At 48.4% G+C, this 25,912-nt stretch overlaps 1 protein-coding gene across 1 annotated transcript in view; it reads right to left on the bottom strand.

Moving 5' to 3' along the window:
- LOC146813019 (killer cell lectin-like receptor subfamily B member 1A) overlaps positions 1-25,912 on the bottom strand; it is a 574,194-nt gene that overhangs the window by 73,107 nt on the left and 475,175 nt on the right. Inside the window, exon 5 of the mRNA XM_085620045.1 lies at positions 15,555-15,715. Coding sequence (XP_085476171.1) covers positions 15,555-15,715 — 161 coding nt within the window. The remainder of the gene's footprint in view (positions 1-15,554; positions 15,716-25,912) is intronic.

Raw genomic sequence — 25,912 nt, forward strand, 5'->3', positions numbered from 1 at the left:
AGGAAGTCCTCGGTCAGGGTGGTTGAGTCTCCCCCCCTGTCTCCACCCTCCCCCGGTGGCGCTGCAACCCATCCCTCTGACCCCCCCCTCCTTGGGGCCTGAGGTCACTTCGGGTGCAGGGGAGTCCCTGGAGGACCTTGCTAAGGTGTGTAGTGCCATCCTGGCCTCCGCCTTTGGCCATGAAACACCCCCTGTGGTTGAGTCCTCCATCCCTGCACCCACAACGCCGCCCCTTTGCCCTGATGTCCCTGCGGTGCCTGTTGCTTCCCCCCCCCCCCTGATGCCCTCACCAGTATGGAAGACGATGCCATTTGACTGTGCAGGCAAGGTAGGGGACACACATCCCACTGTGTCCCCCATCCAGCTGGGACTCATTGACTGCCCTATGGCCTCTGTGACAATTGAACTGCCTTTGATCCACGGACATTGTGATCATGCTGAATAAAGCTTAATTTTGTTTTCATTCTCACACTCCTGCTATGGTGGTATTGGTGTTGGTGGGGCTGCTACATGGTTTTGGGTGGTGTTTAAGGGTTTGGGTGTGTGGGATATGTAGTAGTGTGCTGCTCATTGGGGGGACCCTGGGATCTGTGTGCCATCACAAGGTGTTGGCTAACTTTGTTTGTTCATGTAAGCAGTTACTGCATGGTGCAATTGTCCCAGGGTGTATTCCTTCCTCTGTGTACCCAGATTTCTTCCCTGCAGGGTGTTCCCAATGTTTAGCCCAGAGCTGTGTGTACATGAGCTGTGTGTGTGACGGAGCCCTTCTACTTTGGCCATGCATGCATGGCCATGTCTCCACCTGCAACAATCGTGGCATCCTTGGTGTTCACTGTACTTGTGTGTGGAGTCTGTTGACATGAGTTCATAGGGACATGTTCCCTTGTAGGCAGTATGGATGTGGGTAATTCCGCCCTCACACACATGTGTTGCACCCCTCCTGTCTCAGGGCACTGCTGGGAGGACTCCACACCCACCCCTCCTGTCTCAGGGCACTGCTGGTAGGATTCTGCACACACCCCTCCTGTCTCAGAGCACTGCTGGTAGGATTCTGCACACACCCCTCCTGTCTCAGGGCACTGCTGGGAGGACTCTGCACACACCCCTCCTGTCTCAGGGCACTGCTGTGAGGACTCCACACCCACCCCTCCTGTCTCAGGGCACTGCTGGGAGGACTCCACACCCACCCCTCCTGTCTCAGGGCACTGCTGGGAGGACTCTGCACACACCCCTCCTGTCTCAGGGCACTGCTGGTAGGATTCTGCACACACCCCTCCTGTCTCAGGGCACTGCTGGGAGGACTCCACACCCACCCCTCCTGTCTCAGGGCACTGCTGGGAGGACTCCACACCCACCCCTCCTGTCTCAGGGCATTGCTGGGAGGACTCCACACCCACCCCTCCTGTCTCAGGGCACTGCTGAGAGGACTCCACACCCACCCCTCCTGTCTCAGGGCACTGCTGGGAGGACTCTGCACACACCCCTCCTGTCTCAGGGCACTGCTGGTAGGATTCTGCACACACCCCTCCTGTCTCAGGGCACTGCTGGGAGGACTCCACACCCACCCCTCCTGTCTCAGGGCACTGCTGGGAGGACTCCACACCCACCCCTCCTGTCTCAGGGCACTGCTGGGAGGACTCTGCACACACCCCTCCTGTCTCAGGGCACTGCTGGGAGGACTCTGCACACACCCCTCCTGTCTCAGGGCACTGCTGGGAGGACTCTGCACACACCCCTCCTGTCTCTGGGCACAGCTGGGTGGACTCCACACCCACCCCTCCTGTCTCAGGGCACAGCTGGGTGGACTCTGCACACACACCTCCTATTTCTGGATATGTACGCTTGGAACATACACGGTGTGGGTGCGGTCCATGCTTTCGAGGTGAGGGTACGGGTCGTACTTACACTGTTGGTGTGGGTGTACAGTGCGTGAGTCCGCGGTTGGGGGTACGGGTCGTACTTACACTGGTGGGGGTGGGGGTACGGTCCGTACGTCCGCGGGTGAGGGTTCGAGTTGTACTTACACTGTTGGGGTGGGGGGTACGCTCCATGCATACGCGGTTGGGGGTACGGGTCGTACTTACACTGGTGGGGGTGGGGGTACGGTCCGTACGTCCGCGGGTGAGGGTTCGAGTTGTACTTACACTGTTGGGGTGGGGGGTACGCTCCATGCATACGCGGTTGGGGGTACGGGTCGTACTTACACTGTTGGGGTGGGGGTACGCTCCATGCATACGTGGTTGGGGGTACGGGTCGTACTTACACTGTTGGGGTGGGGGTACGCTCCATGCATACGCGGTTGGGGGTACGGGTCGTACTTACACTGTTGGGGTGGGGGTACGCTCCATGCATACGCGGTTGGGGGTACGGGTCGTACTTACACTGTTGGGGTGGGGGTACGGTCCGTAGGTACGCGGGTGAGGGTTCGAGTCGTACTTACACTGTTGGCATGGTGGGTACGCTCCATGCGTATGGGGTGGGGGTAGAGTCCGTACATATCCGTCCCCACGCTATGTGATGCTTGTGCGGGCCGTACACAGGCCTTTGCCACGTGGGTACGATCCGTCCCGCCATTGTTGGGGTGACGTGTGTGTGGGCGTGGTACGACTCGTGCCCACGCTCTTCAGGCGTGGGTATGGGACGTACCTGTCTGGTTGTGTTGCCGGTTCGCGTGGTGACGGACTTCCGTTGTGGCTGTCGCTGGCTTATCAGGACACGCCCCCACCCCCTCGTGGTGACCAGGGCATGGGAGTCAGGTATGTCCAGGCCATGTGTGGTGTGTGACTTATGTGGTTGTTTTGTGGCCTGCCCTGGTCGTGCCACCCCCCCCACCCCACTTTCCCCCCTCCCTTAGTTATTCTGACCTTCTGCGGCGTCTGCGTCGTAACCTGTAGAGGAGGTGGACTGCTATGAGGGCAGGGATGACTCGTAGGTTCGGGTCCATGACTGTCCGTCGCGTACTGGTACTCCAATCGCGTCGTCCTGTCGCGTACGGGTCCTCCTTGCTCGCGTCGTCCTGTCGCGTACGGGTCCTCCTTGGTGGCGTCGTCCTGTCGCGTACGGGTCCTCCTTGGTGGCGTCGTCCTGTGTGTCCGTCACGTACTGGTCCTCCTTGTTTGCGTCGTCGTCTGTCCGTCGCGTACTGGTGGTCCTTGTTCGCGTCGTCCTGATTTCCCGGCAGTTTTTGGCTGCCGCAAAATATTCACCATGCGGGGTGACGTCGGTGCGAATCGTGATTCCTGGTTCGTGAATGGCTGGCTGCGAGCGTCCCGACGTCAGGTCGGCGCTTTCCCGGATCGCATTGGTAGGTGTTTTTTTGTTTGGTCGGGCTTTTTTACGAATCGTACGGTCATGGTGTACCCGTGCGATTCGTAATTCCTTGTTTGTAGAAATTGACGGCCGGGTACGCGTCGGGCGGAGATTGTGCTCCGTCCGACGGTTCGTACCCGGTTTTTGCCGGATCGTGATCGGCACCCTAATCTATATTATGCAGCTCTGGCTATGACCTCACATTACATCGCCCTTGACATGTTAAATTACATCAGTGATGACATCACTCATAACATTTCAAATGACATCATTGATGGCATCACTGATCACATCATTCATTATACTCCTATTCACATTATTCCATAACCCCATGCATCCTTTAAAAAAAGAAAGTTGTTAGTAACGGGCTGATGTTCATATACACCATAGTGTTGATGTGTGTGGATGTGTGGGTGCACAGGATGAAAATACTGTAAGCCTTTTAGGCAAGTGTGCTTGTGCATATTGAAAGTTACATGGTGCATTGTTTACAAACATGTCAAGTTTAGGGTACAAGTAGTACTCCATGTTTAAAAAGATTTAGGCAAGGCATACTTGATGTGAGTCGCGGAGGCATGTTTTAAAGTATGTTGTGGCTTAAAGCCAAAGTTTGCTACAAAAAAATGTGAGAAAAGCCAAAGCTTCTGTTGACAATAGATTATCCACTATTGGATATATGTACATGTGCCCATATTTACTAGTTGTGATACAGTGCAATAGACTCATTCTATATATCAAGGACGCTTATAAGGGGTGGATGTCTATCGCTAGAACTTTTCTGAAGATGTTGAGGCATTGCATTTTGTTGAATAAAGAATGTAGTAGTGAACCAGATGTGGTTTAAATCACACACGGTTTTTAAGCATGACTCTAAGGTTGTATGCCATGGTGCTCATCTCAGAAATGGCTGGTGAAAATTGTATAATTTACCATTTTAGCTCACATTTGAAATGTTGCAGTATTAAAGTGCAAACACTGCTTAACGAATTTGTACCAAAGTTGGCATGAATATAGAACTTTATATGCTGTTTTTTTGTTTGCTCAAATACATCCATTAATTGTTCAGATATAACAATAGGAGAAGGGTGTCCCGCAGATGGAGGGGTTTAACACATTTGTATATCATGTCAGTTGCAATGCCATCTGTCAATTTGCTCATACCTTTCGGACTATTTGCTGAAGATGCGTGAAATTTGTCAGATACTTAAGGCTTGATTTAGAAGTTTGATGAGCAGGATACTCTCTAGAAAAAGCAACTGAGTATCCTGTCTGCCAAACTCTCAGTCTGCCCACTCATTAGAGCTGAACTAAGCTTTCTGTCAACGGACCCCCAATGGCTATGCTGATGGAAAAGTTCCTCCAACAGCACAATTGAGGAGTGGCTGTCGGAGGAAGGTAATTACCCCACCTTTCCTATTTAGTTTGGTGAACGCCTGTCAAAACCAGAGGAGGCATTCACCAAACATTTTAAACCTTCAAGGGAACCAATGCAACAGTGGTTCCATTCAAGACACAGAAATGTTCTCTGGCCCGGTGGTCACCTCTAAATTTGGCAGAGTGGTGGAGATAATGTAATCTACCACACTGATGGGTGCAGTCCCGTCCACCAAATCCTAAATCAGGCCCTTGGAACCTAATTTAGAGTTCGGCATACAGATTTTTCCTTCATACACATGGCGATATCCCACCCACATATTATACGTGCAATTTGATGGATCTGCATGAAAACAGTGTTTCAGCAATTTAACCTCAGCCTGCTGCCATATCACTGAAGGCTTGTTAGCTATTCTTGGTTCTTTCACTGTTGTCTTGCTACCACTACACGTATGCAGCAATAACGTCTTACCAGCATCACCTGCCACCTGTCACTGATGCATTTCCAGCTCTGCTTGGTCCTGTAACACTGATGCCTTACCAGCCCTGTCTGATCTTCTTTGACTGATGTCTTACCAGCTCTGCCTGCTCAGTAGCTGGCTGCTCTATAGCTGCTACTGTCAGCATCGCCCTTTCACTGTTGCCTTGCAACATTGCTTAAAACTGTATCAATAACTCCATATCAGCTCAGCCTACTTCTATACCAGCAATTTCTTGCCAGCACTGCCTCTCTGGCTCTATATCACTTACAGCTTACTAGCTCTTTCTAGTTCTCAGTTACTGTTGCCTTACTAGCTCACCCTACAGTTCTATCTTTGATGCCATATAATTCTACCTAATCCAGTATTACTAATACCCTACAAGATATCAGCTCAGCCATGTCTTGTATCACTAACGTCTTACTAGCTTTCCCTGATTCTAGTCCTCAATCAGCGATGCTTTACTAGAGATCTATCTTGTATAACTTGTATATCTAGTCTCTCTGGTACTCCCCCACTGTTTCATTCCTAGGTCTACAAGGTCCTAAATCACCAAAGCACTTCCAGTCCTGCTTGGTACTGCATCACCAAAGCATCGCCTGCTGTCCCTGTCCTGCATTACCTAAAGCTTGCCCGTTTTACCTGGCCCAGTATGGCTGAAAACCTTCCAGGTTTTTCTGCTCCTATATTATGAATAATTTATGGGTGAGCGGCCAAAATATCGAAACTAAAATATCTACCTACACAAATATCGAGTTTTAAATATCGAAGGGACAGAATATCGATGTCATTAATATCTATGGACAGAATATCGATCCTAAGGTAAGTATTTTAATATCGATGTTAGTAATATCGAAGTTAGTAATATCGACATCAAATATATCGATTTTACTAATATTGATGTTACTAATATCGATATTTATATTATTGATATGTATTTTATTATGTATTTAATATGTATGTGTTATATGTTTTTAGTTAAGTGTTCTACTGGTTTTAACATATATGTATACAATTTTTATATGTTACAAGAGATAGAGCAAATTGGCAAAGTTACCTATAATAGTACTATCAGAATTATTAATAAGAACAAAAAACATCAAGGAGGTTTAGATACTTCTTCTCTGCAGGGGTTGTGTAAGGGAATGGATTGGGCAGACAAATTTGGAAAAGAGGTAATGGGTAGCCATAATAGGTCTCTTTTAATCGCAAGAGAGATAGGATAGACATATGCTCTATCTAGCCTATGGTTATAACAAACCCCATACCACCATGCTTGATAGGAAATAAGGGAAGTATCTTTCCAAGCTTTCGTGATTTGTTGAAACGCCACAGCAAGAAGGAGGTCAACAATGGAGGTATCAGTGTTGGAGGGGGACCATATTTGTGAGAGACTCCCAAGAAAAATATGAGAAAAAGAAAAGGGGAAATTGGTAGAAAAAATGGAATTAATTTGTCGCCACACTTTGCCCCAAAAAAGATGAACAGCAGGGCAAATAAACAACATGTGGTTAAGATCAGCCACTAAAGCCGAACAGGACCAACAGCTGGACGGGATAGAGGGGTCAATGAGGTGTAGTTTGGATGGGGTAATTAAAAGTCGATTGTATATAAAAAATAGCGTTTGGGTTGTATTCGCCGCTCTAGATGATTTCCTTATTTTGTTCCAAATGTTATCCCAAGTAGTAAGAGGAAAACAATCCCCTAAATCTGATTCCCAGGCACACTCCACAGGAGATTTCATTCGATTAGCAGACGTATCTCGTAATTTTTTATAGATTTGAGAAGCCGATGGAGAAGAGTGCAAAGATGGTAAGGAAATGAGAGAGGAATTGTGTTGAATGGAAGTATCCGTAAGGGCATCCAAAGTAGCCTGAGCCGCCGATTTTAATAGAATATATTTAGGGTAAGAAGAAAGAGGGAGAGAGAAACGATCCTGGAGAACAGAAAAGGAAATAAAAGAACCATCATGAAAGAGTTGATGAGTCCATTTGAGACCTAGGGAGAGCCAATCGTTCCAAAAGATAGATCTATTTTTAATCTTGATAAGGGAGTTATACCAAATAGGGGATTGTAAAAAACGAGCACGGTCATCTAGGTTATGTAAAATAATAGGTTGAAAGGTCTTGCAAACATGTTGGAGAATAGGAAGAGAAAATTTCTTTGGAGCTTGTGACAATGAAACAAATTCTTCAAACGTAAAAGGTTGAAAAAAGGAAGACTCAACCTCTACCCATAGAGGACAAGAAGAGGGGTCAGAAGTATGATCAGAAATGAAAAAAGCAGAGTGAGCAAGGAAAAAGGAAGTATGATACGACGAAAAATCAGGAAAGTTAACACCACCTAAGTGTTTAGGAGATTTGAGTCTAGAGAAAGACATTCTGGCCGTTTTGTTTTGCCATAAGAATTTAGATAAAATGGAGTAGATAGTCTTGTAATAGAACTTAGGAATGTGAACCGGAAGATTCGACAAAAGAAACAAAACTAAAGGAACCAACATCATCTTGATAGAATCTAGTCTACCCCACCAAGATAGGAACAAAGGATGCCATTGATTCGTAGAGGTAGTGAGAGCAGAAAGTAAATTTTTAAAGTTCAAAGCCACTGTGTCCTTAATAGAAGGTGTAAACCAAAGACCAAGATATTTGATTTTGTTCGGGCTCCAATTAAAGGAAGAAGTTAAAAAATCGGCATGAAAACAAAATTTATTAAGAGGAAGAATTTCGCACTTGTCTACATTAAGCTTATATCCAGACACTGATGCGTAGTTCGAGACTTCTGATAAAAATGCTGGAAGAGATGTATGGGGATTCGAGAGAAATAATAAAATATCATCTGCGTATGCGGAAATCTTTAACTGTGTAGAACCATAAGGGAAACCAGAAATATCAGCGTTCATACGAATTTTAGTTAAAAAGGGTTCTAATGCTAATATAAATAAGAGTGGGGACAGCGGGCATCCCTGTCGAACCCCACGGAGAAGCGGAAAGGAAGAGGAAACAAGGCCATTAGCTAGAATAAAGGATCTAGGAGAAGAATAAAGCATTGAGACATAAGAAAGAAATTTAGGACCGAAACCAAACCAGGAAAGGGAGGAAAAAATAAATTGCCAATTGACTCTATCAAAAGCTTTCTCAGCGTCCAATGCAATAGCTGCCAATGACGACTTATGAGAGTGCGATTTACTTAAAACATTAAAGAAGAGACGGGTATTATCAGATAAGTGACGTCCTTTGATAAATCCACATTGTTCTTTGGCAATTAATTTTGGGAGAATTTTTTCTAAACGAAGGGCAAGGATCTTGGCAAAAATTTTGTAATCTAAATTAATTAAGGAAATGGGCCTATAATTCTTACAAAAGGTGTGATCTTTACCATCCTTGGGGAGAAGACAAATAAGGGCCTCTTGAAAGGTACCTTCTGATCTTTGGGAAGGTTTAAAGGATGAGAATAGTTGGTGAATCCTAGGAAGAAGTAAGGAGGAGAAATGGGAATAAAATTCTATAGTAAACCCATCAGCGCCAGGGGCTTTACCCCTCTTCAGAGTTTGGATAGCCTCCAAAATGTCATTGCGAGTAATGTCAGCCTCTAAAGGAGAAAAATCAACTTCTGAAGAGGAAGGTGGGGCAATGGACGATAAATAACGAGTAATATCGGATACGGTTGGGGAGGATTCCGGAGTATATAGACGCTGATTGAAATCCGTAAATTCGGCCAAAATATCTTCATCTTTATGGACCTTAACATTAGAGGAGGTAACAATAGATTCAATTTTAGTACGTTCCTTCCTGACTTTGAGGTATCTAGCTAAAAGATTACCGGCTTTATTTTGGGCAGTATAATACTTAGCACTAGACTTAAGTAAAAATAGATTGGCAGAATCAGTGGAAATTTTGTTAAAGGAGAGCTTAGCCTTAATAAGATTATCTAAGTCGGATTGTTTCTTAGAAAGGTAAAAGGAGTGTTCTAATTGTTTAATTTGTGTGTTAAGAGATTGGGCTGATTGAGAGGCTTTACGACGTTTACGGGCAACAAATGTAATAATGAAGTCTCTAGAGGCGGCTTTAAAAGTGTCCCAAATAAGGGAAGGAGTTAACTGAGGTGAGTCATTTTCTACAAAAAATGAAGAGGCAAAATCCATAAAAGCTGGTGGAAATTGTGGGTCCAGTAAAAGAGAGTTATTAAACCTCCATCTCCTAGTGCCTTTCACGGGGGGGAGTAATTCCAGGCTTAAGGAGACTGGAGCATGATCAGAAATTAGGATAGAACCTATGTCTGAGTGAGTAATTAGCTGAGTGAGGGCTTTGGAAATGAAAATATAATCTAACCGGGACTGGGAAGAGTGAGGGGGTGAGTAAAAGGTATACTCTCTAAGAGTAGGGTGGCAGAGCCTCCACGAATCAACAAGGGCTCTTTGGGAGATAGTGGATGTAAACAAAGAATGCATGTGGGAAGGGGAGAATCTAGAGTCAGATCTTCTATCCAAAAAGGGGTCTACAACCATATTACAGTCTCCACCCAAAATTAGATAATCATCGGTGACTTGCATAAGTAAGGAGAGAATATGGGGCCAAAAGACTTTGTCAGGAACAGTGGGAGCATAAATATTAATAATAGTCAAAGGAACTTTATTAATCAGCAAAGAAACTGCTACCCACCTACCATCTGTATCGTTATCTTGATTGACAAGCTGAACATCTAACTTCTTATGGCATAGAATGGCAACACCATTGCGCTTCCCAGAACCAGGAGAGGCAAACACATGACCAACCCAATTGCGACGCAATTTAGGAATTTCAGTATCTTTAACATGAATTTCTTGTAGTAAAACAATATCCCCTTTTAAATTTGCTACATGAGATAAAACTCGTTGGCGTTTAATAGGTGACCCAAGACCTTTAACATTCCAGGATAAAATATTCAAAGTCATTCACATAGAAGGAGAAAAATGTAAATAAAAGGAAAACGGAAAAGCATAAATAGGGAAAAATTGGATAGTAACCTTACAATAGTAAAGGAAGGAAAGACAAAGCATTGCAGGGAGAAGAGATAGTATCAAACACAAGAAAGAAAAGTAGATACATAATATAATAAAAACGACCAAGGAACTACCATAAAACACATTATATTGAAAAGGGAAGAAAATCAAAGAATACAGAGATAAAATGAGAATGAAAGAGGTATGAACAAATAAGGAAAAAAGATAAAAGATAGATTGAAGAAACTGAACCCCGAGAAAGAGAGAAGAAGAAAGAAAAAAGCAATAGGTAAGAGTAAAAGAAGGAAGAATGAAACAATGATACTGAGAAAAGAAAGAAGGAGTAAGAGAGGAGAATAGAATAAGGAGAAGAAAGCGAGAAAGCATACAAAACCAATTCCATAAACATAAGAACACAATGGCAAAAGACATACCACAGGAGAACAAGAAAGGATGAGGGTGTTGGAACCACATCAGGGAAATGAAACGCCGAATGGGAAACCACAGGGCAACGACAGCAGGGAGGGCGGCATCCAGGAAAATTGAAGAGGATAACAAACAGGGGCCCAAGTATCCAAAACTAAGGGGAAAAAAGACCAAATACAGATGTTAACGAAGTGGAACAATAAACCATATACAGTAAAACAGCTAACATTCTACATGAGGGAAGAAAAATAATTATAATCTGGAGACATCCATAGACTCATGACGACAGTTATTCAAAAATTGTTGGAGAACAGCTGGATCTTCATAAGAGACAGTCTTGTTATTATATGTCACTTTAAAAAGGCATGGATGAAAAAGGCCATATCTCGCATTAAGACTTCGAAGAGCAGGTCTCATTTCCAGGAATTTTTTCCGACGATCTGCAGTCACTTTGGCATAGTCTTGAGTAAAAAATAGATTGGAGCCTTGCCAAGAGATCTTTCCTTTTTGTTTGGCAGCTTGGAGTACTTTGAGGAGGTCCGTATATTCCAAAAAATATAGAATAGTACCTCGAGGTCTCGCTGAGGAGGAGGAAGAAGCAGACAACCGGCCCAAACGGTGAGCGTGTTGAATGTTCAAAGGAGGAGATTCAGGAAGACCAAGAAGAGACGGTAAGAATGACTGAAAAAATGAAATTGGATTGGAACCTTCAAGGCCTTCAGCTAAACCATAAATACGTAAGTTGTTGCGCCTGTTGCGGTTTTCCAATTGTTCGACTTGTTGTTTGAGTCGATCAACTTCTGTATGTAATAGGGGTACTTGCTGTATGGTATCTTCGGACGCGTCAACTCTTTGTTCAAGGACCACAACTCTCTGGACGGTGTGAGACCAGTTGTCTTCAAGGCTTTGTAGGCGCAAATTAGTTTCTTCCATATACGGCTTCAAAGCACGAATTTCCTCAAGGAGAAGCTCCATAGAGACTGAAGAGGATGGATTAGTAGGAGAAGGGGGGTTAATTTTTGCCCGTTTGCCAGAGGGCGGAGCTGTAGGTAATTTGGAGAGTTGTTTGGGGCGAGTATCCGCCGAAGAGGAGGATTTATGATCGGAGGACTCTGGAGAAGCTTCATCCATAGTGTCCCGTAGGACATTAAAAGGATTGTTGTCAGCCAGTGGCGAGGAGATAACTTGGTGAGCCCCAGCGCGGGCGCCACTGCGAGCACCGCGCGGCATTGCCATGTAGAAACAGAAGACAAAGTCTCTTTTGATGACGGAAGAGACGGTCCCAGGTAGAGATGATTCAGACAACAATATCTGTCAAAATTGGAAAAAGTCTGCCACAGAGCGTTGATGAAAGGAGAACGAAAAACTGAAGAAAAAAGATTCTGCGGGAGGTACTCCAATAATTTGTCACAAAGAAAACCCGGAAGCTACACCATACATGAAGAAAAAACCTTTGTGCATATATTATAATATCAGTCTCGTAGTGAATGGTACTGATAAAAAGGGTGACGAACGCATCAGTAAACTATCGTCACAAAAAACAAAATGGCGGCCGTTGTTCTGACTGACTGCATTTCTGGAAATAAAATCACCTTAACGGCATGGAAACTCTCCGTTATTCCTCACACCGATAGCTGAGGTATTCCGACTAAGGACATGTCGATGTTGCGACCCAAAACAGAAGAAAAGAAGCCTGGAAGCTCTCCACTGTCTACGTCGCCGCGGAGCTCCCGAAATCAGCGGCCATCACCAACGGCTCCAAAGCCACGCCCCCCACAATTTTTATATGTTAACAATGGTTTTTTAAGTCAATTTTGTGTTTTAGTACAGTAGCGGGTTGTGGGTTTATAGGGGAATAGGGTGGGAAGTAATTTAATTATATGGATTTAATTATACATTTTTAGGAATTATAAATGGATTTTAATACATTTTTGCGTTTAAGTTCTGTAGCGGGTTGTGGGTTTACGGGGGAATAGGGTGGGAAGTAATTTAATTGTAATTAATTAATAATTTATTTTCATTTATTGGTATTGATAATTATATTATTGTTAATTAAGTATTAATTGGTAATTAATTTTTATTAATTGGCAAGTAGTTTTAATTAGTTGATTAATTGATAATTATGTTAAGTGTATTATTTTATTAGTGGAGTGTGTCGTGCGTTTATAGGGGAATAGTGTTGGAAGTAATTGAAATCTAATTAAGTAATTATTAAATGAGTTGTTGGGTATTGATAAATAATTAATTGGACAATAATTATTAATTGGTAAATATTTTAAATTATAATATTTTGGTGATGAAAAATAATTAATTGTTGATTAATCATTAATAGTGAATTAAATATATTTAAATATTATGCATTGATATTTCTAATTAATATATTAATAAGTAATTATTGATTGGTAATGAATGTGTAATATTTATTATTTTGGCGTATGAAACATATTTATTAGTTCAATATTTTTTAATTGGTAATTAATGTTTCATAATTATTATTTTGCGGTATATATTTTTTTAAATGGTTAAATATATTTTAATTGGTATTTACTTTTTAATAATTCATCTGTTTTTGGTTATGAAAAATATTGTATCCTTTAATATTTATTATTTGGTAATTAATATTTAATAATTATTATTTATTGGTATTTATTATTAATGTATTGTTAATTAATTATTCTTTGGTAGTTATGTTTGTAATAATTATTTATTGGTATTTGCAAATAATTTTGAGTTATTTAATAATTAAATCACTAATTATTTTAAATAATTATTTTATTTATAACTATGTTATTTTTAACTTCTACGCTATCCAACACTTTCCCTACTGTTGCACCCTCTGGAATTGGAATAGTAAATTTTATCCCTACGCTATCCAACACTTTCCGTACTGTTGCATTCTCTGGAGTTGGAATAGTAATTTTTACCCCTACGCTATCCAACACTTTCCCTACTGTTGCACTCTCTGGAGTGGGAATAGTAATTTTTACCCCTACGCTATCCAACACGTTCCCTTCTGTTGCACTCTTTGGAGTTGGAATAGTAATTTTTACCCCTTCGCTATCCAACACTTTCCCTACTGTTGCACTCTGTGGAGTTGGAATAGTAATTTTTACCCCTACACTATCCAACACTTTCCCTACTGTTGCACTCTCTGGAGTGGGAATAGTAATTTTTACCCCTACGCTATCCAACACTTTCCCTACTGTTGCACTCTCTGGAGTTGGAATAGTAATTTTTACCCTTACCCTATCCAACACTTTCCCTACTGTTGCACTCTCTGGAGTTGGAATAGTAATTTGTACCCCTACGCTATCCAACAATTTCCCTACTGTTGCACTCTCTGGAGTTGGAATAGTAATTTGTACCCCTACGCTATCCAACACTTTCCCTACTGTTGCACTCTCTGGAGTGGGAATAGTAATTTTATCCACTTCGCTATCCAACATTTTCCCTACTGTTGCACTCTCTGGAGTTAGAATAGTAATTTTTACCCCTACACTATCCAACACTTTCCCTACTGTTGCACTCTCTGGAGTGGGAATAGTAATTTTTACCCCTACGCTATCCAACTCTTTACCTACTGTTGCACTCCGTGGAGTTGGAATAGTAATTTTTACCCCTACGCTATCCAACACTTTCCCTACTGTTGCACTCTCTGGAGTGGGAATAGTAATTTTTACCCCTACGCTATCCAACACTTTCCCTACTGTTGCACTCTCTGGAGTGGGAATAGTAATTTTTACCCCTACGCTATCCAACACTTTCCCTACTGTTGCACTCTGTGGAGTTGGAATAGTAATTTTTACCCCTACGCTATCCAACACTTTCCCTACTGTTGCACTCTCTGGAGTTGGAATAGTAATTTTTACCCCTCCGCTATCCAACACTTTCCCTACTGTTGCACTCTCTGGAGTGGGAATAGTAATTTTTACCCCTACGCTATCCAACACTTTCCCTACTGTTGTACTCTCTGGAGTTGGAATAGTAATTTTTACCCCTCCGCTATCCAACACTTTCCCTACTGTTGCACTCTCTGGAGTGGGAATAGTAATTTTTACCCCTACGCTATCCAACACTTTCCCTATTGTTACACTCCCTGGAGTGGAAATAGTAATTTTTAGCTCTACGCTATCCAACATTTTCTTTACTGTTTTTTTTTGGAGCTGGAGTAGTAGTTTTATTGTCGGTGCTATTTAATATTTTTTGTATTATTTTAGCTAATGTAATATATAATTAATTTTAACAATATTCAAATTAAATGTAATTTTTTAAATGTGTTATATATAATTATTTAATTTTTATTCATGTTATTGTTTTATGTGTATGATGTATTTGTAATTTATAATAATTTTTAACAAGTTTTAAGTTATTAAAATAATTATTAAAATGTATTATTAAGTAAGTATATATATTATATATTATATGTATATATTTAATTAATGTTTTATTACATTATATATATTAATTATTAATTTTAAACATTATAACATATATTTAATTATAATTATTTTATTTATAAGTATTATTTGGTTTATTTTACATATTTTTTTTAACTAAAAATACTTTATATTTTTAATAACGATATTTTTGACATTCTATATTTTATTTTCGATATTTTTGTACTTACTATGTTGTAGATAGGATCTCGATATTCTTGTCATCGATATTTTTGTGTCGATATTTTTGTAGGTCGATTTTCTGTCCGTCGATATTCTGTCAGACATTCAATTTATGATGGTGTTTTACAATTCTATCTGTTGCTGTATCGATGATGCCTTACCAGCTCTCCCTGCTCAGTATCACTGATGTCTTACCAGTTATGCCTGCTCTGGTTTCATTGATGCCTTACCAGCTCTGCCTGCTCCTGCATTACTGATGCCTTACCAGCTCTCCCTGCTCAGTATCACTGATGCCTTACCAGTTATGCCTGCTCTGGTTTCACTGATGCCTTGCCCTCTCTACCTGCTCCTGTATCTCTAATGACTTACCAGCTCTGACTTGTCTTCTATCACCGCCAGGCGGGAGCCCCTGGAGGAGCAGTCTTCATGGCTCTCTCTCCAGTTCTTCAGAGTTATGATCTCTGGGAAGTGGTAGCACTTTCCTCCATGCTGCTTCCAATGCAGAGGACAATATGGCGTAGGATGAGCTCCTGTGGAAAAAGAAATTGAGCTGTCATTTATAATGTTTCAAACCACAAAACTATGGTAGTAGCCTCCACTGTGAAAATAAAAGAGGCAGAAGAAAAGCAAAGAATATTCACCTGGCTGATTTGCCAAGAACAAACTTTACCTTACATTCTTTATTTATTTGGGTTACTATAGTTGCATGCTGAAAACTGGTGCTCTAACAATACCCTTGCTTCATGGAATTTTAGCTGAACCTAAAAAAGATAACTCATCTTGTAGAGAAAGTGTTGTGCAAGAGAAGGGTGAGAACTATCAGAAAGTTTGGGCAGTACATTAGGTGTCGATCACGATCCGGTAAAAACCGGGTACGAACCGTCGGACGGAGCAAATTCTCCGTCCGACGCGTACCCGGTCGTCAATTTTTACAAACAAGGAATTACGATTCGCACGGGTACACCATTCCCGTATGATTCGTAAAAAAGCCTGACCGACCAAAAAAAACATACCAATGCGATCCGGGAAAGCGCCGACCTGACGTCGGGACGCTCGCAGCCAGCCATTCACGACCCAGGAATTACGATTCGCACCGACGTCATCCCGCACGGTGAATATTTTCCGGCTGCCAAAAACTGCCGGGAAATCAGGACGACGCGAACAAGGACTACCAGTACGCGACAGACAGACAGGACGACGCAAACAAGGAGGACCAGTACACGACGGACAGACATGGACCCGAACCTACGAGTCATCCCTGCCCTCATAGCAGTCCACCTCCTCTACAGGTTCCAACGCAGACGCCGCAGAAGGTCAGAATAACTAAGGGAGGGGGGAAAGTGGGGTGGGGTGGGGGTGGCAGGACCAGGGCAGGCCACAAAACCCCCACCAAAGTCACACAGCACACATGGCCTGGACATACCTGACTCCCATGGCCTGGTCACTACGAGGGGGTGGGGGCGTGTCCTGATAAGCCAGCGACCGCCACAACGGAAGTCCGTCACGACGCGAACCGGCAACACAACCAGACAGGTACGTCCCGTACCCATGCCTGAAGAGCGTGGGTACGAGACGTACCACGCCCACACACACGTCACCCCAACAATGGCGGGACGGATCGTACCCACGTGGCAAAGGCCTGGGTACGGCCCGCACAAGCATCACATAGCGTGGGGACGGATATGTACGGACCCTACCCCCACCCCGTATGCAAGGAGCGTACCCCCCACCCCAACAGTGTAAGTACAACCCGTACCCTCACCCGCGTATGCAAGGAGCGTACCCCCCACCCCAACAGTGTAAGTACGACCCGTACCCTCACCCGCGTATGCAAGGAGCTTACCCCCACCCCAACAGTGTAAGTACGACCCGTACCCCCACCCGCGTATGCAAGGAGCGTACCCCCCATGCCAACATTGTAAGTACGACCCGTACCCCCACCCGCGTATGCATGGAGTGTACCCCCATGCCAACAGTGTAAGTACGACCCGTACCCCCACCCGTGTATACATGGAGTGTACCCCCCATGCCAACAGTGTAAGTACGACCCGTACCCTCACCCGCGGACGTACGGACCGTACCCCCACCCCCACCAGTGTAAGTACGACTCCTACCCCCACCCCCGTATGCATAGAGCATACCCCCACCCCACCTGTCTAAGTACGACTCGTACCCTCACCCCGTATGCATGGAGCGTACCCCTCACCCCAACAGTGTAAGTACGACCCGTACCCCCACCCGCGTATGCATGGAGCGTACCCCACATGCCAACAGTGTAAGTACGACCCGTACCCTCACCCGCGGACGTACGGACCGTACCCCCACCAGTGTAAGTACGACTCCTACACCCACCCCCGTATGCATGGAGCATACCCCCACCCCACCTGTCTAAGTACGACTCGTACCCTCACCCCGTATGCATGGAGCGTACCCCCCACCCCAACAGTGTAAGTACGACCCGTACCCCCACCAGCGTATGCATGGAGCGTACCCCACATGCCAACAGTGTAAGTACGACCCGTACCCTCACCCGCGGACGTACGGACCGTACCCCCACCCCCACCAGTGTAAGTACGACTCCTACCCCCACCCCCGTATGCATGGAGCCTATCCCCACCCCACCTGTCTAAGTACGACTCGTACCCTCACCCCGTATGCATGGAGCGTACCCCCCACCCCAACAGTGTAAGTACGACCCGTACCCCCACCAGCGTATGCATGGAGCGTACCCCACATGCCAACAGTGTAAGTACGACCCGTACCCTCACCCGCGGACGTACGGACCGTACCCCACCCCCACCAGTGTAAGTACGACTCCTACCCCCACCCCCGTATGCATGGAGCCTATCCCCACCCCACCTGTCTAAGTACGACTCGTACCCTCACCCCGTATGCATGGAGCGTACCCCCCACCCCAACAGTGTAAGTACGACCCGTGCCCCCACCCGCGTATGCATGGAGCGTACCCCACATGCCAACAGTGTAAGTACGACCCGTACCCTCACCCGCGGACGTACGGACCGTACCCCCACCACACCAGTGTAACTAGACTAGTACCCTCACCTGGAATGCATGGAGCGTACCCCCACCGTGTACGTTCCAAGCGTACATATCCAGAAATAGGAGGTGTGTGTGCAGAGTCCACCCAGCAGTGCCCTGAGACAGGAGGGGTGTGTGCCTATCACTAACAGCAGTGCCCTTTGACAGGAGGGGTGGGTGTGGAGTCCTCCCAGCAGTGCCCTGAGACAGGAGGGGTGTGTGCAGAGTCCTCCCAGCAGTGCCCAGAGACAGGAGGGGTGTGTGCCTATCACTCCCAGCAGTGCCCTGAGACAGGAGGGGTGTAAGACATGTGTGTGAGGCTGGAATTACCCACATGCATACTGCCTACAAGGGAACATGTCCCCATGAACTCATGTCAACAGACTCCACACACAAGTACAGTGATCACCAAGGATGCCACGATTGTTGCAGGTGGAGACATGGCCCTGCATGCATGGCCAAAGTAGAAGGGCTCCGTCACACACACAGCTCATGTAGACACAACTCTGCGCTAAACATTGGGAACACCCTGCAGGGAAGAAATCAGGGTAAACAGAGGAAGGAATACACCCTGGGACAATTGCACCATGCAGTAACTGCTTACATGAACAAAGAAAATTAGCCAACACCTTGTGATGGCACACAGATCCCAGGGCCCCCCAATGAGCAGCACACTACTACATATCCCACACACCCAAACCCTTAAACACCACCCAAAACCATGTAGCAGCCCCACCAACACCAATACCAGCATAGCAGTAGTGTGAGAATGAAAACAAAATTAAGCTTTATTCAGCATGAGCACAATGTCCGTGGATCGCAGGCAGTTCAATATTCACAAAGCCCATAGGGCAGTCAATGATTCTCAGCTGGATGGGGGACACAGTGGGATGCGTGTCCCCTACCTTGCCTGCACAGTCACATGGCATCGTCTTCCACACTGGTGAGGGCATCATGGGGGGGGACAGCACCAGGCACCGCAGGGACATCAGGGCAAAGGGGCGGCGTTGTGGGTGCAGGGATGGAGGACTCCACCTCAGGGGGTGGGTCAGGGCCAAAGGCGGAGGCCAGGATGGCACTACACACCTTAGCAAGGTCCTCCAGGGAGTCCCCTGCACCCGAAGGAACCTCAGGCCCCAAGGAGGGGGGGGGTCAGAGGGATGGGTCGCAGCGCCACCGGGGGAGGGTGGAGACAGGGGGGGAGAATCAACCACCCTGACCGAGGACTTCCTTGACCGCTTTCGTGGTGGTGTAACTGTGGGGCTCAGGGACAGAGCGGCCATGAAGGAGTCCTTGGGGGAGATGTGGCCAGGAGAGCTGAGGGGAGGGGATTTGGAGGCAGTGGACTGGGTGGAATGCGGACTCCCACTATGGCTGCGTGTCACACGTTTGCCCCCGACCCAGTGGGTGTGCCTACCTCACCCTGTGTGTGCATGTCAGGAGGAGTGCGGTGGACCTTCCCTGCTGGTGTGGTGCCTGTGTCTGTTGATGTGGGTGCATGCCGACGTCTGGGTGTACGTGGGACAGGCATGGGAGTGGGAAGTGTGGATGGGGCAGGGGTAGGTGGGGGGAGGTCGCGCTGCAGGAGACCCACTGCTGCAGTCAGTGTGGAGTCTATGGACCTCAGCAAGTTGCGTTGGTCAGCCTGCGATGAATGAATGCCCTCCAAGTATGCCTCGATGTTGGTGAGGGTTTTGCCGTGGGCATGGAGGACATTAAGGATCGCAGCCTGACCAACCTGCAGTTGCCACTGGATGTCCACAGACTCAGCATTGGCGGCAGCAGTGGAGACAGGGGCAGGGGGTGCGGTGCCTGGCAGGAAGGAGACATGTGGGGACCGGGCACGCTGGGAAGGGACACGAGCACGTGGGAGGCGGCTGATGCCAATGGAGGGGGCGGTGCCAGATGTAGGGCTGCTGTCAGATGGTGGTGCAGCCACCGCCCACTCGGAGTGATCACCCTCGGACCCGTCAGCTTCATAGGTGCCGATCACGATCCGGTAAAAAATTCCCCCGTGCGACTCGTATCGGGTCTTTTTACCGTACGAATCGTACAAATGCCGTACGAACTGGCAATCACGATTCGCATGGTAAAAAGTCCATACGACCCGCACCGGGAATCATTCCCCACACGTCCTCGGGTCGGAAAATGTGTCCGACACGTCCTCGGACGATTTACCTTACAAACGTAAAAATCCAAGTCCGACCGAGGAATCACGATCCATCCCGTGCGTCCGAGCCTACAACCGTATGGAAAAAACACCGTCCGCACCGAACACCAATAGCAACCATGGAGACATGTGCCCGCATACGTGCCCAACACTCCCCCCAGCCCCCGTACGTCCGACACGTACCCCCCGTATATGTATACCCCCACCCGTCTATGTACACCCCAGTACGTTCCAGTCGTACCCCCACCCCAGTACGTGTCGTACCACCGTCAATGTAAACCCCCCCACCCCTGTACGTGTCGTACCACCGTCTATGTACACCCCAGTACGTTCCAGTCGCACCCCCACCCCAGTACGTGTCGTACCCCCCGTGTACCTACACCCCAGTACGTTCGAGCCACACCCCCACCCCAGTACGTGTCACAGCCCCGTCTACCTACACCCCAGTACGTTCCAGTCGTACCCCCACCCCAGTACGTGTCGTACCACCGTCAATGTACACCCCCCCACCCCTGTACGTGTCGTACCACCGTCAATGTACACCCCCCCACCCCTGTACGTGTCGTACCACCGTCCATGTACACCCCAGTACGTTCCAGTCGTACCCCCACCCCAGTACGTGTCTTACCACCGTCAATGTACACCCCCCCACCCCTGTACGTGTCGTACCACCGTCAATGTACACCCCCCACCCCTGTACGTGTCGTACCACCGTCCATGTAAACCCCCCCACCCCTGTACGTGTCGTACCACCGTCAATGTAAACCCCCCCACCCCTGTACATGTCGTACCACCGTCAATGTACACCCCCCCACCCCTGTACGTGTCGTACCACCGTCAATGTAAACCCCCCCACCCCTGTACGTGTCGTACCACCGTCCATGTACACCCCAGTACGTTCCAGTCGTACCCCCACCCCAGTACGTGTCGTACCACCGTCAATGTACACCCCCCCACCCCTGTACGTGTCGTACCACCGTCAATGTACACCCCCCCACCCCTGTACGTGTCGTACCACCGTCAATGTACACCCCCCCACCCCTGTACGTGTCGTACCACCGTCCATGTACACCCCAGTACGTTCCAGTCGTACCCCCACCCCAGTACGTGTCGTACCACCGTCAATGTACACCCCCCCACCCCTGTACGTGTCGTACCACCGTCAATGTACACCCCCCACCCCTGTACGTGTCGTACCACCGTCCATGTACACCCCAGTACGTTCCAGTCGTACCCCCACCCCAGTACGTGTCGTACCACCGTCAATGTACACCCCCCCACCCCTGTACGTGTCGTACCACCGTCAATGTACACCCCCCCACCCCTGTACGTGTCGTACCACCGTCAATGTACACCCCCCCACCCCTGTACGTGTCGTACCACCGTCCATGTACACCCCAGTACGTTCCAGTCGTACCCCCACCCCAGTACGTGTCGTACCACCGTCAATGTACACCCCCCCACCCCTGTACGTGTCGTACCACCGTCAATGTACACCCCCCCACCCCTGTACGTGTCGTACCACCGTCAATGTAAACCCCCCCACCCTTGTACGTGTCGTACCACCGTCTATGTACACCCCCCCACCCCTGTACGTGTCGTACCACCGTCAATGTACACCCCCCCACCCCTGTACGTGTCGTACCACCGTCCATGTACACCCCAGTACGTTCCAGTCGTACCCCCACCCCAGTACGTGTCGTACCACCGTCAATGTACACCCCCCCACCCCTGTACGTGTCGTACCACCGTCCATGTACACCCCAGTACGTTCCAGTCGTACCCCCACCCCAGTACGTGTCGTACCACCGTCAATGTACACCCCCCCACCCCTGTACGTGTCGTACCACCGTCAATGTACACCCCCCACCCCTGTACGTGTCGTACCACCGTCCATGTACACCCCAGTACGTTCCAGTCGTACCCCCACCCCAGTACGTGTCGTACCACCGTCAATGTACACCCCCCCACCCCTGTACGTGTCGTACCACCGTCAATGTACACCCCCCCACCCCTGTACGTGTCGTACCACCGTCAATGTACACCCCCCACCCCTGTACGTGTCGTACCACCGTCCATGTACACCCCAGTACGTTCCAGTCGTACCCCCACCCCAGTACGTGTCGTACCACCGTCAATGTACACCCCCCCACCCCTGTACGTGTCGTACCACCGTCAATGTACACCCCCCCACCCCTGTACGTGTCGTACCACCGTCAATGTAAACCCCCCCACCCCTGTACGTGTCGTACCACCGTCTATGTACACCCCCCACCCCTGTACGTGTCGTACCACCGTCAATGTACACCCCCCCACCCCTGTACGTGTCGTACCACCGTCCATGTACACCCCAGTACGTTCCAGTCGTACCCCCACCCCAGTACGTGTCGTACCACCGTCTATGTACACCCCCCCACCCCTGTACGTGTCGTACCACCGTCTATGTACACCCCAGTACGTTCCAGTCGTACCCCCACCCCAGTACGTTCCTGGCGCACCCCCAACACAACCTCCTAAGTACGGAGCGCACCCCATGCCCCAACATCACAACCGCATGTACGAGTCGTACAAAGCCACACACAAGGACCAAATCGTACAACCAAATGGCCCATGTACACACCGTACACACGCTCAAAACGCACGTACACAACAAGGACAAAACAAAACAACTCAACAATACACCATTCGAAAGGCACACAGCCACTAAACATGGCCAACAACCACTAAAATAACACAATCACTGACCTGCAACTGTCAAAAACAAACAGAGGCCCAATACACCACCACTCCTTATAACACACCCACCCAAAATTCAAACACTGCCACACCCACCCATGGACCAATAAAAAGGGCCCACACACACAAACCATGAGCCTTTGCAACAGACCCACTGCTGCCAGACACCACAGAACCAGACTACAAGCGACACCACATCTTACACTTGCACACCTTCACACGACCACCCTCACAAACACCCTCTCATCACATTCACACACACACACAACCATCCACACCCCCCCCAACATCCACACACCCCCCACACCCACACCATCCCCACCCACACCCCTCACCATGCCCACTACCAAGAATCCAAAGTTCAGTCACCGAGAGTTGGAGGTCCTTGTTGATCAAATCCTCAGAGTCGAGCCACAGATCTTTGGAACATTGGTCAGAAGCACCAGCCAGGCAGCCAAAACAGCCATGTGGCAGACCATCGTCGATGCTGTGAATGCTGTTGCGGACACCAGGAGGACCAAGCAGGATTGCCAGAACAGGTGGTACGATCTGCGGAGGAGGGTCAGAGCCAAGAGACAGGAGGAACACGACCAGGCCAACGCCACCGGAGGAGGGACCTCCCGCAGACCCGTACAGTACCATCCCTGGGAGGAGAGGGTGATGGCCATACTGCCGGTGGAGGCAGTTGAAGGAGTAGAAGGACTCCGAGACCCGGGTGAGTACACAAACAACGCACCTCACATGGGGGGAACTGCAACCACAAACAAAATTACTAACAGGCACGCAACCACCACAAGCCATCGCATGACTCAACCACACTCCATGAGCAGGCACATGCCACTGCTGCCACCATGCCCCATGCACCCAGCTGGACAATGTCAAGTCACAGGCCACAGAAGACAACAACACATGACACAGTAACCCGGATGGCGGGAGTGTGGGCACCAAGAATCACATAGTGCGACTCCAAAGCAGACAACAATGCCCTCTGCCCATATGGCCTAGGTCACAGCCAGACAAACACTGTGTCCCAACACAGGAATGACTTGCCAGCAAATGGCGGATGCCTTGCATCAACACATGGGGGTGAAGGCACTGTTTTGCACATGCCAGCAGCTAATGAACAGCCAACAGTGTGAAAGAGTGGCAGCACACACCACCACAGCAGCAGCGCACAGACACACAGCAGACAAAATGGGTGCCTGGAGATCAGAAACAAACTCACATCAACAGGCCAAGGGCCACTCAAAGATCTGCTAACAGTGTGTGCCCAGGAAGCTGGGCCAAGGTGACAGAGGGTGACACACGGAGGGAGGGAGAGGGGGACACAGAGGGAGGGAGAGGGGGACTGAGAGGGAGGGAGACACAGGAAGATGGACAGAGGGAGGAGGCTGACACACAGAGGGAGGGAGAGGGGGACACAGAGGGAGGGAGAGGGGGACTGAGAGGGAGGGAGACACAGGAAGATGGACAGAGGGAGGAGGCTGACACACAGAGGGAGGGAGAGGGGGACACAGAGGGAGGGAGACACAGGAAGATGGACAGAGGGAGGAGGCTGACACACAGAGGGAGGGAGAGGGGGACACAGAGGGAGGGAGAGGGGGACACAGAGGGAGGGAGAGGGGGACACAGAGGGAGGGAGAGGGGGACTGAGAGGGAGGGAGACACAGGAAGATGGACAGAGGGAGGAGGCTGACACACAGAGGGAGGGAGAGGGGGACAGAGAGGGAGGGAGAGGGGGACAGAGAGGGAGGGGGACACAGGAAGATGGACAGAGGGAGGAGGCTGACACACAGAGGGAGGGAGAGGGGGACAGAGAGGGAGGGAGAGGGGGACAGAGAGGGAGGGAGAGGGGGACAGAGAGGGAGGGAGACACAGGAAGATGGACAGAGGGAGGAGGCTGACACACAGAGGGAGGGAGAGGGGGACACAGAGGGAGGGAGACACAGGAAGATGGACAGAGGGAGGAGGCTGACACACAGAGGGAGGGAGAGGGGGACACAGAGGGAGGGAGACACAGGAAGATGGACAGAGGGAGGAGGCTGACACACAGAGGGAGGGAGAGGGGGACACAGAGGGAGGGAGAGGGGGACACAGAGGGAGGGAGAGGGGGACACAGAGGGAGGGAGAGGGGGACAGAGAGGGAGGGAGAGGGGGACAGAGAAGGAGGGAGACACAGGGAGAGCAAATCAGTCCTTTGGTGTGTGGGAATGTCTGCTCGTCAGCAGGTGGACTGCGTGCATGTAGACAAGGGTGCCCAGTGCCAGAACCCCCCCTCTTCATCATGGCAAAACGCAGGGCCATGTTACAACCTGTACACGAGCACAAGGACAGCCACCTGCATCATATGAGTGTGTGGATCCACTCCATGTGCACATGTACAGTGCTACAAGGAAGGCGCAAACGCATAGCTCGGCACACATGCACACTCCACTGCTGACTGCAGTCACACTTGACGCAGCAAGTAAGACTGTGCCACACATAGTTAAAGGGGCCAAATTGGTGCCCAAGGGACACACACATGCACAAGTGCACTGTGAGTGGAATGCAAGACAGATCCTAATTCCAAGAGGAAATGTGCCAACTTTGTAACGGATGCAACATGGATGTTGCATGGATCAAAAGTAACATTGTCTCTCTCACACACAGGTCAACGTCGTGCTGCACCCCCCAACACTGGGGGGGAACACTCACAGGACCCGGATCTGCAGGAGACCGATCCCACCGGCAGCGACCACTCTCACCACTCTGCGGACGACCCCGACCGACCTGGCCCCTCTGG

Source organism: Triturus cristatus, chromosome 7 (genome assembly GCF_964204655.1).
Source record: "Triturus cristatus chromosome 7, aTriCri1.1, whole genome shotgun sequence".
NCBI classification, from domain to species: Eukaryota; Metazoa; Chordata; class Amphibia; order Caudata; family Salamandridae; genus Triturus; species Triturus cristatus.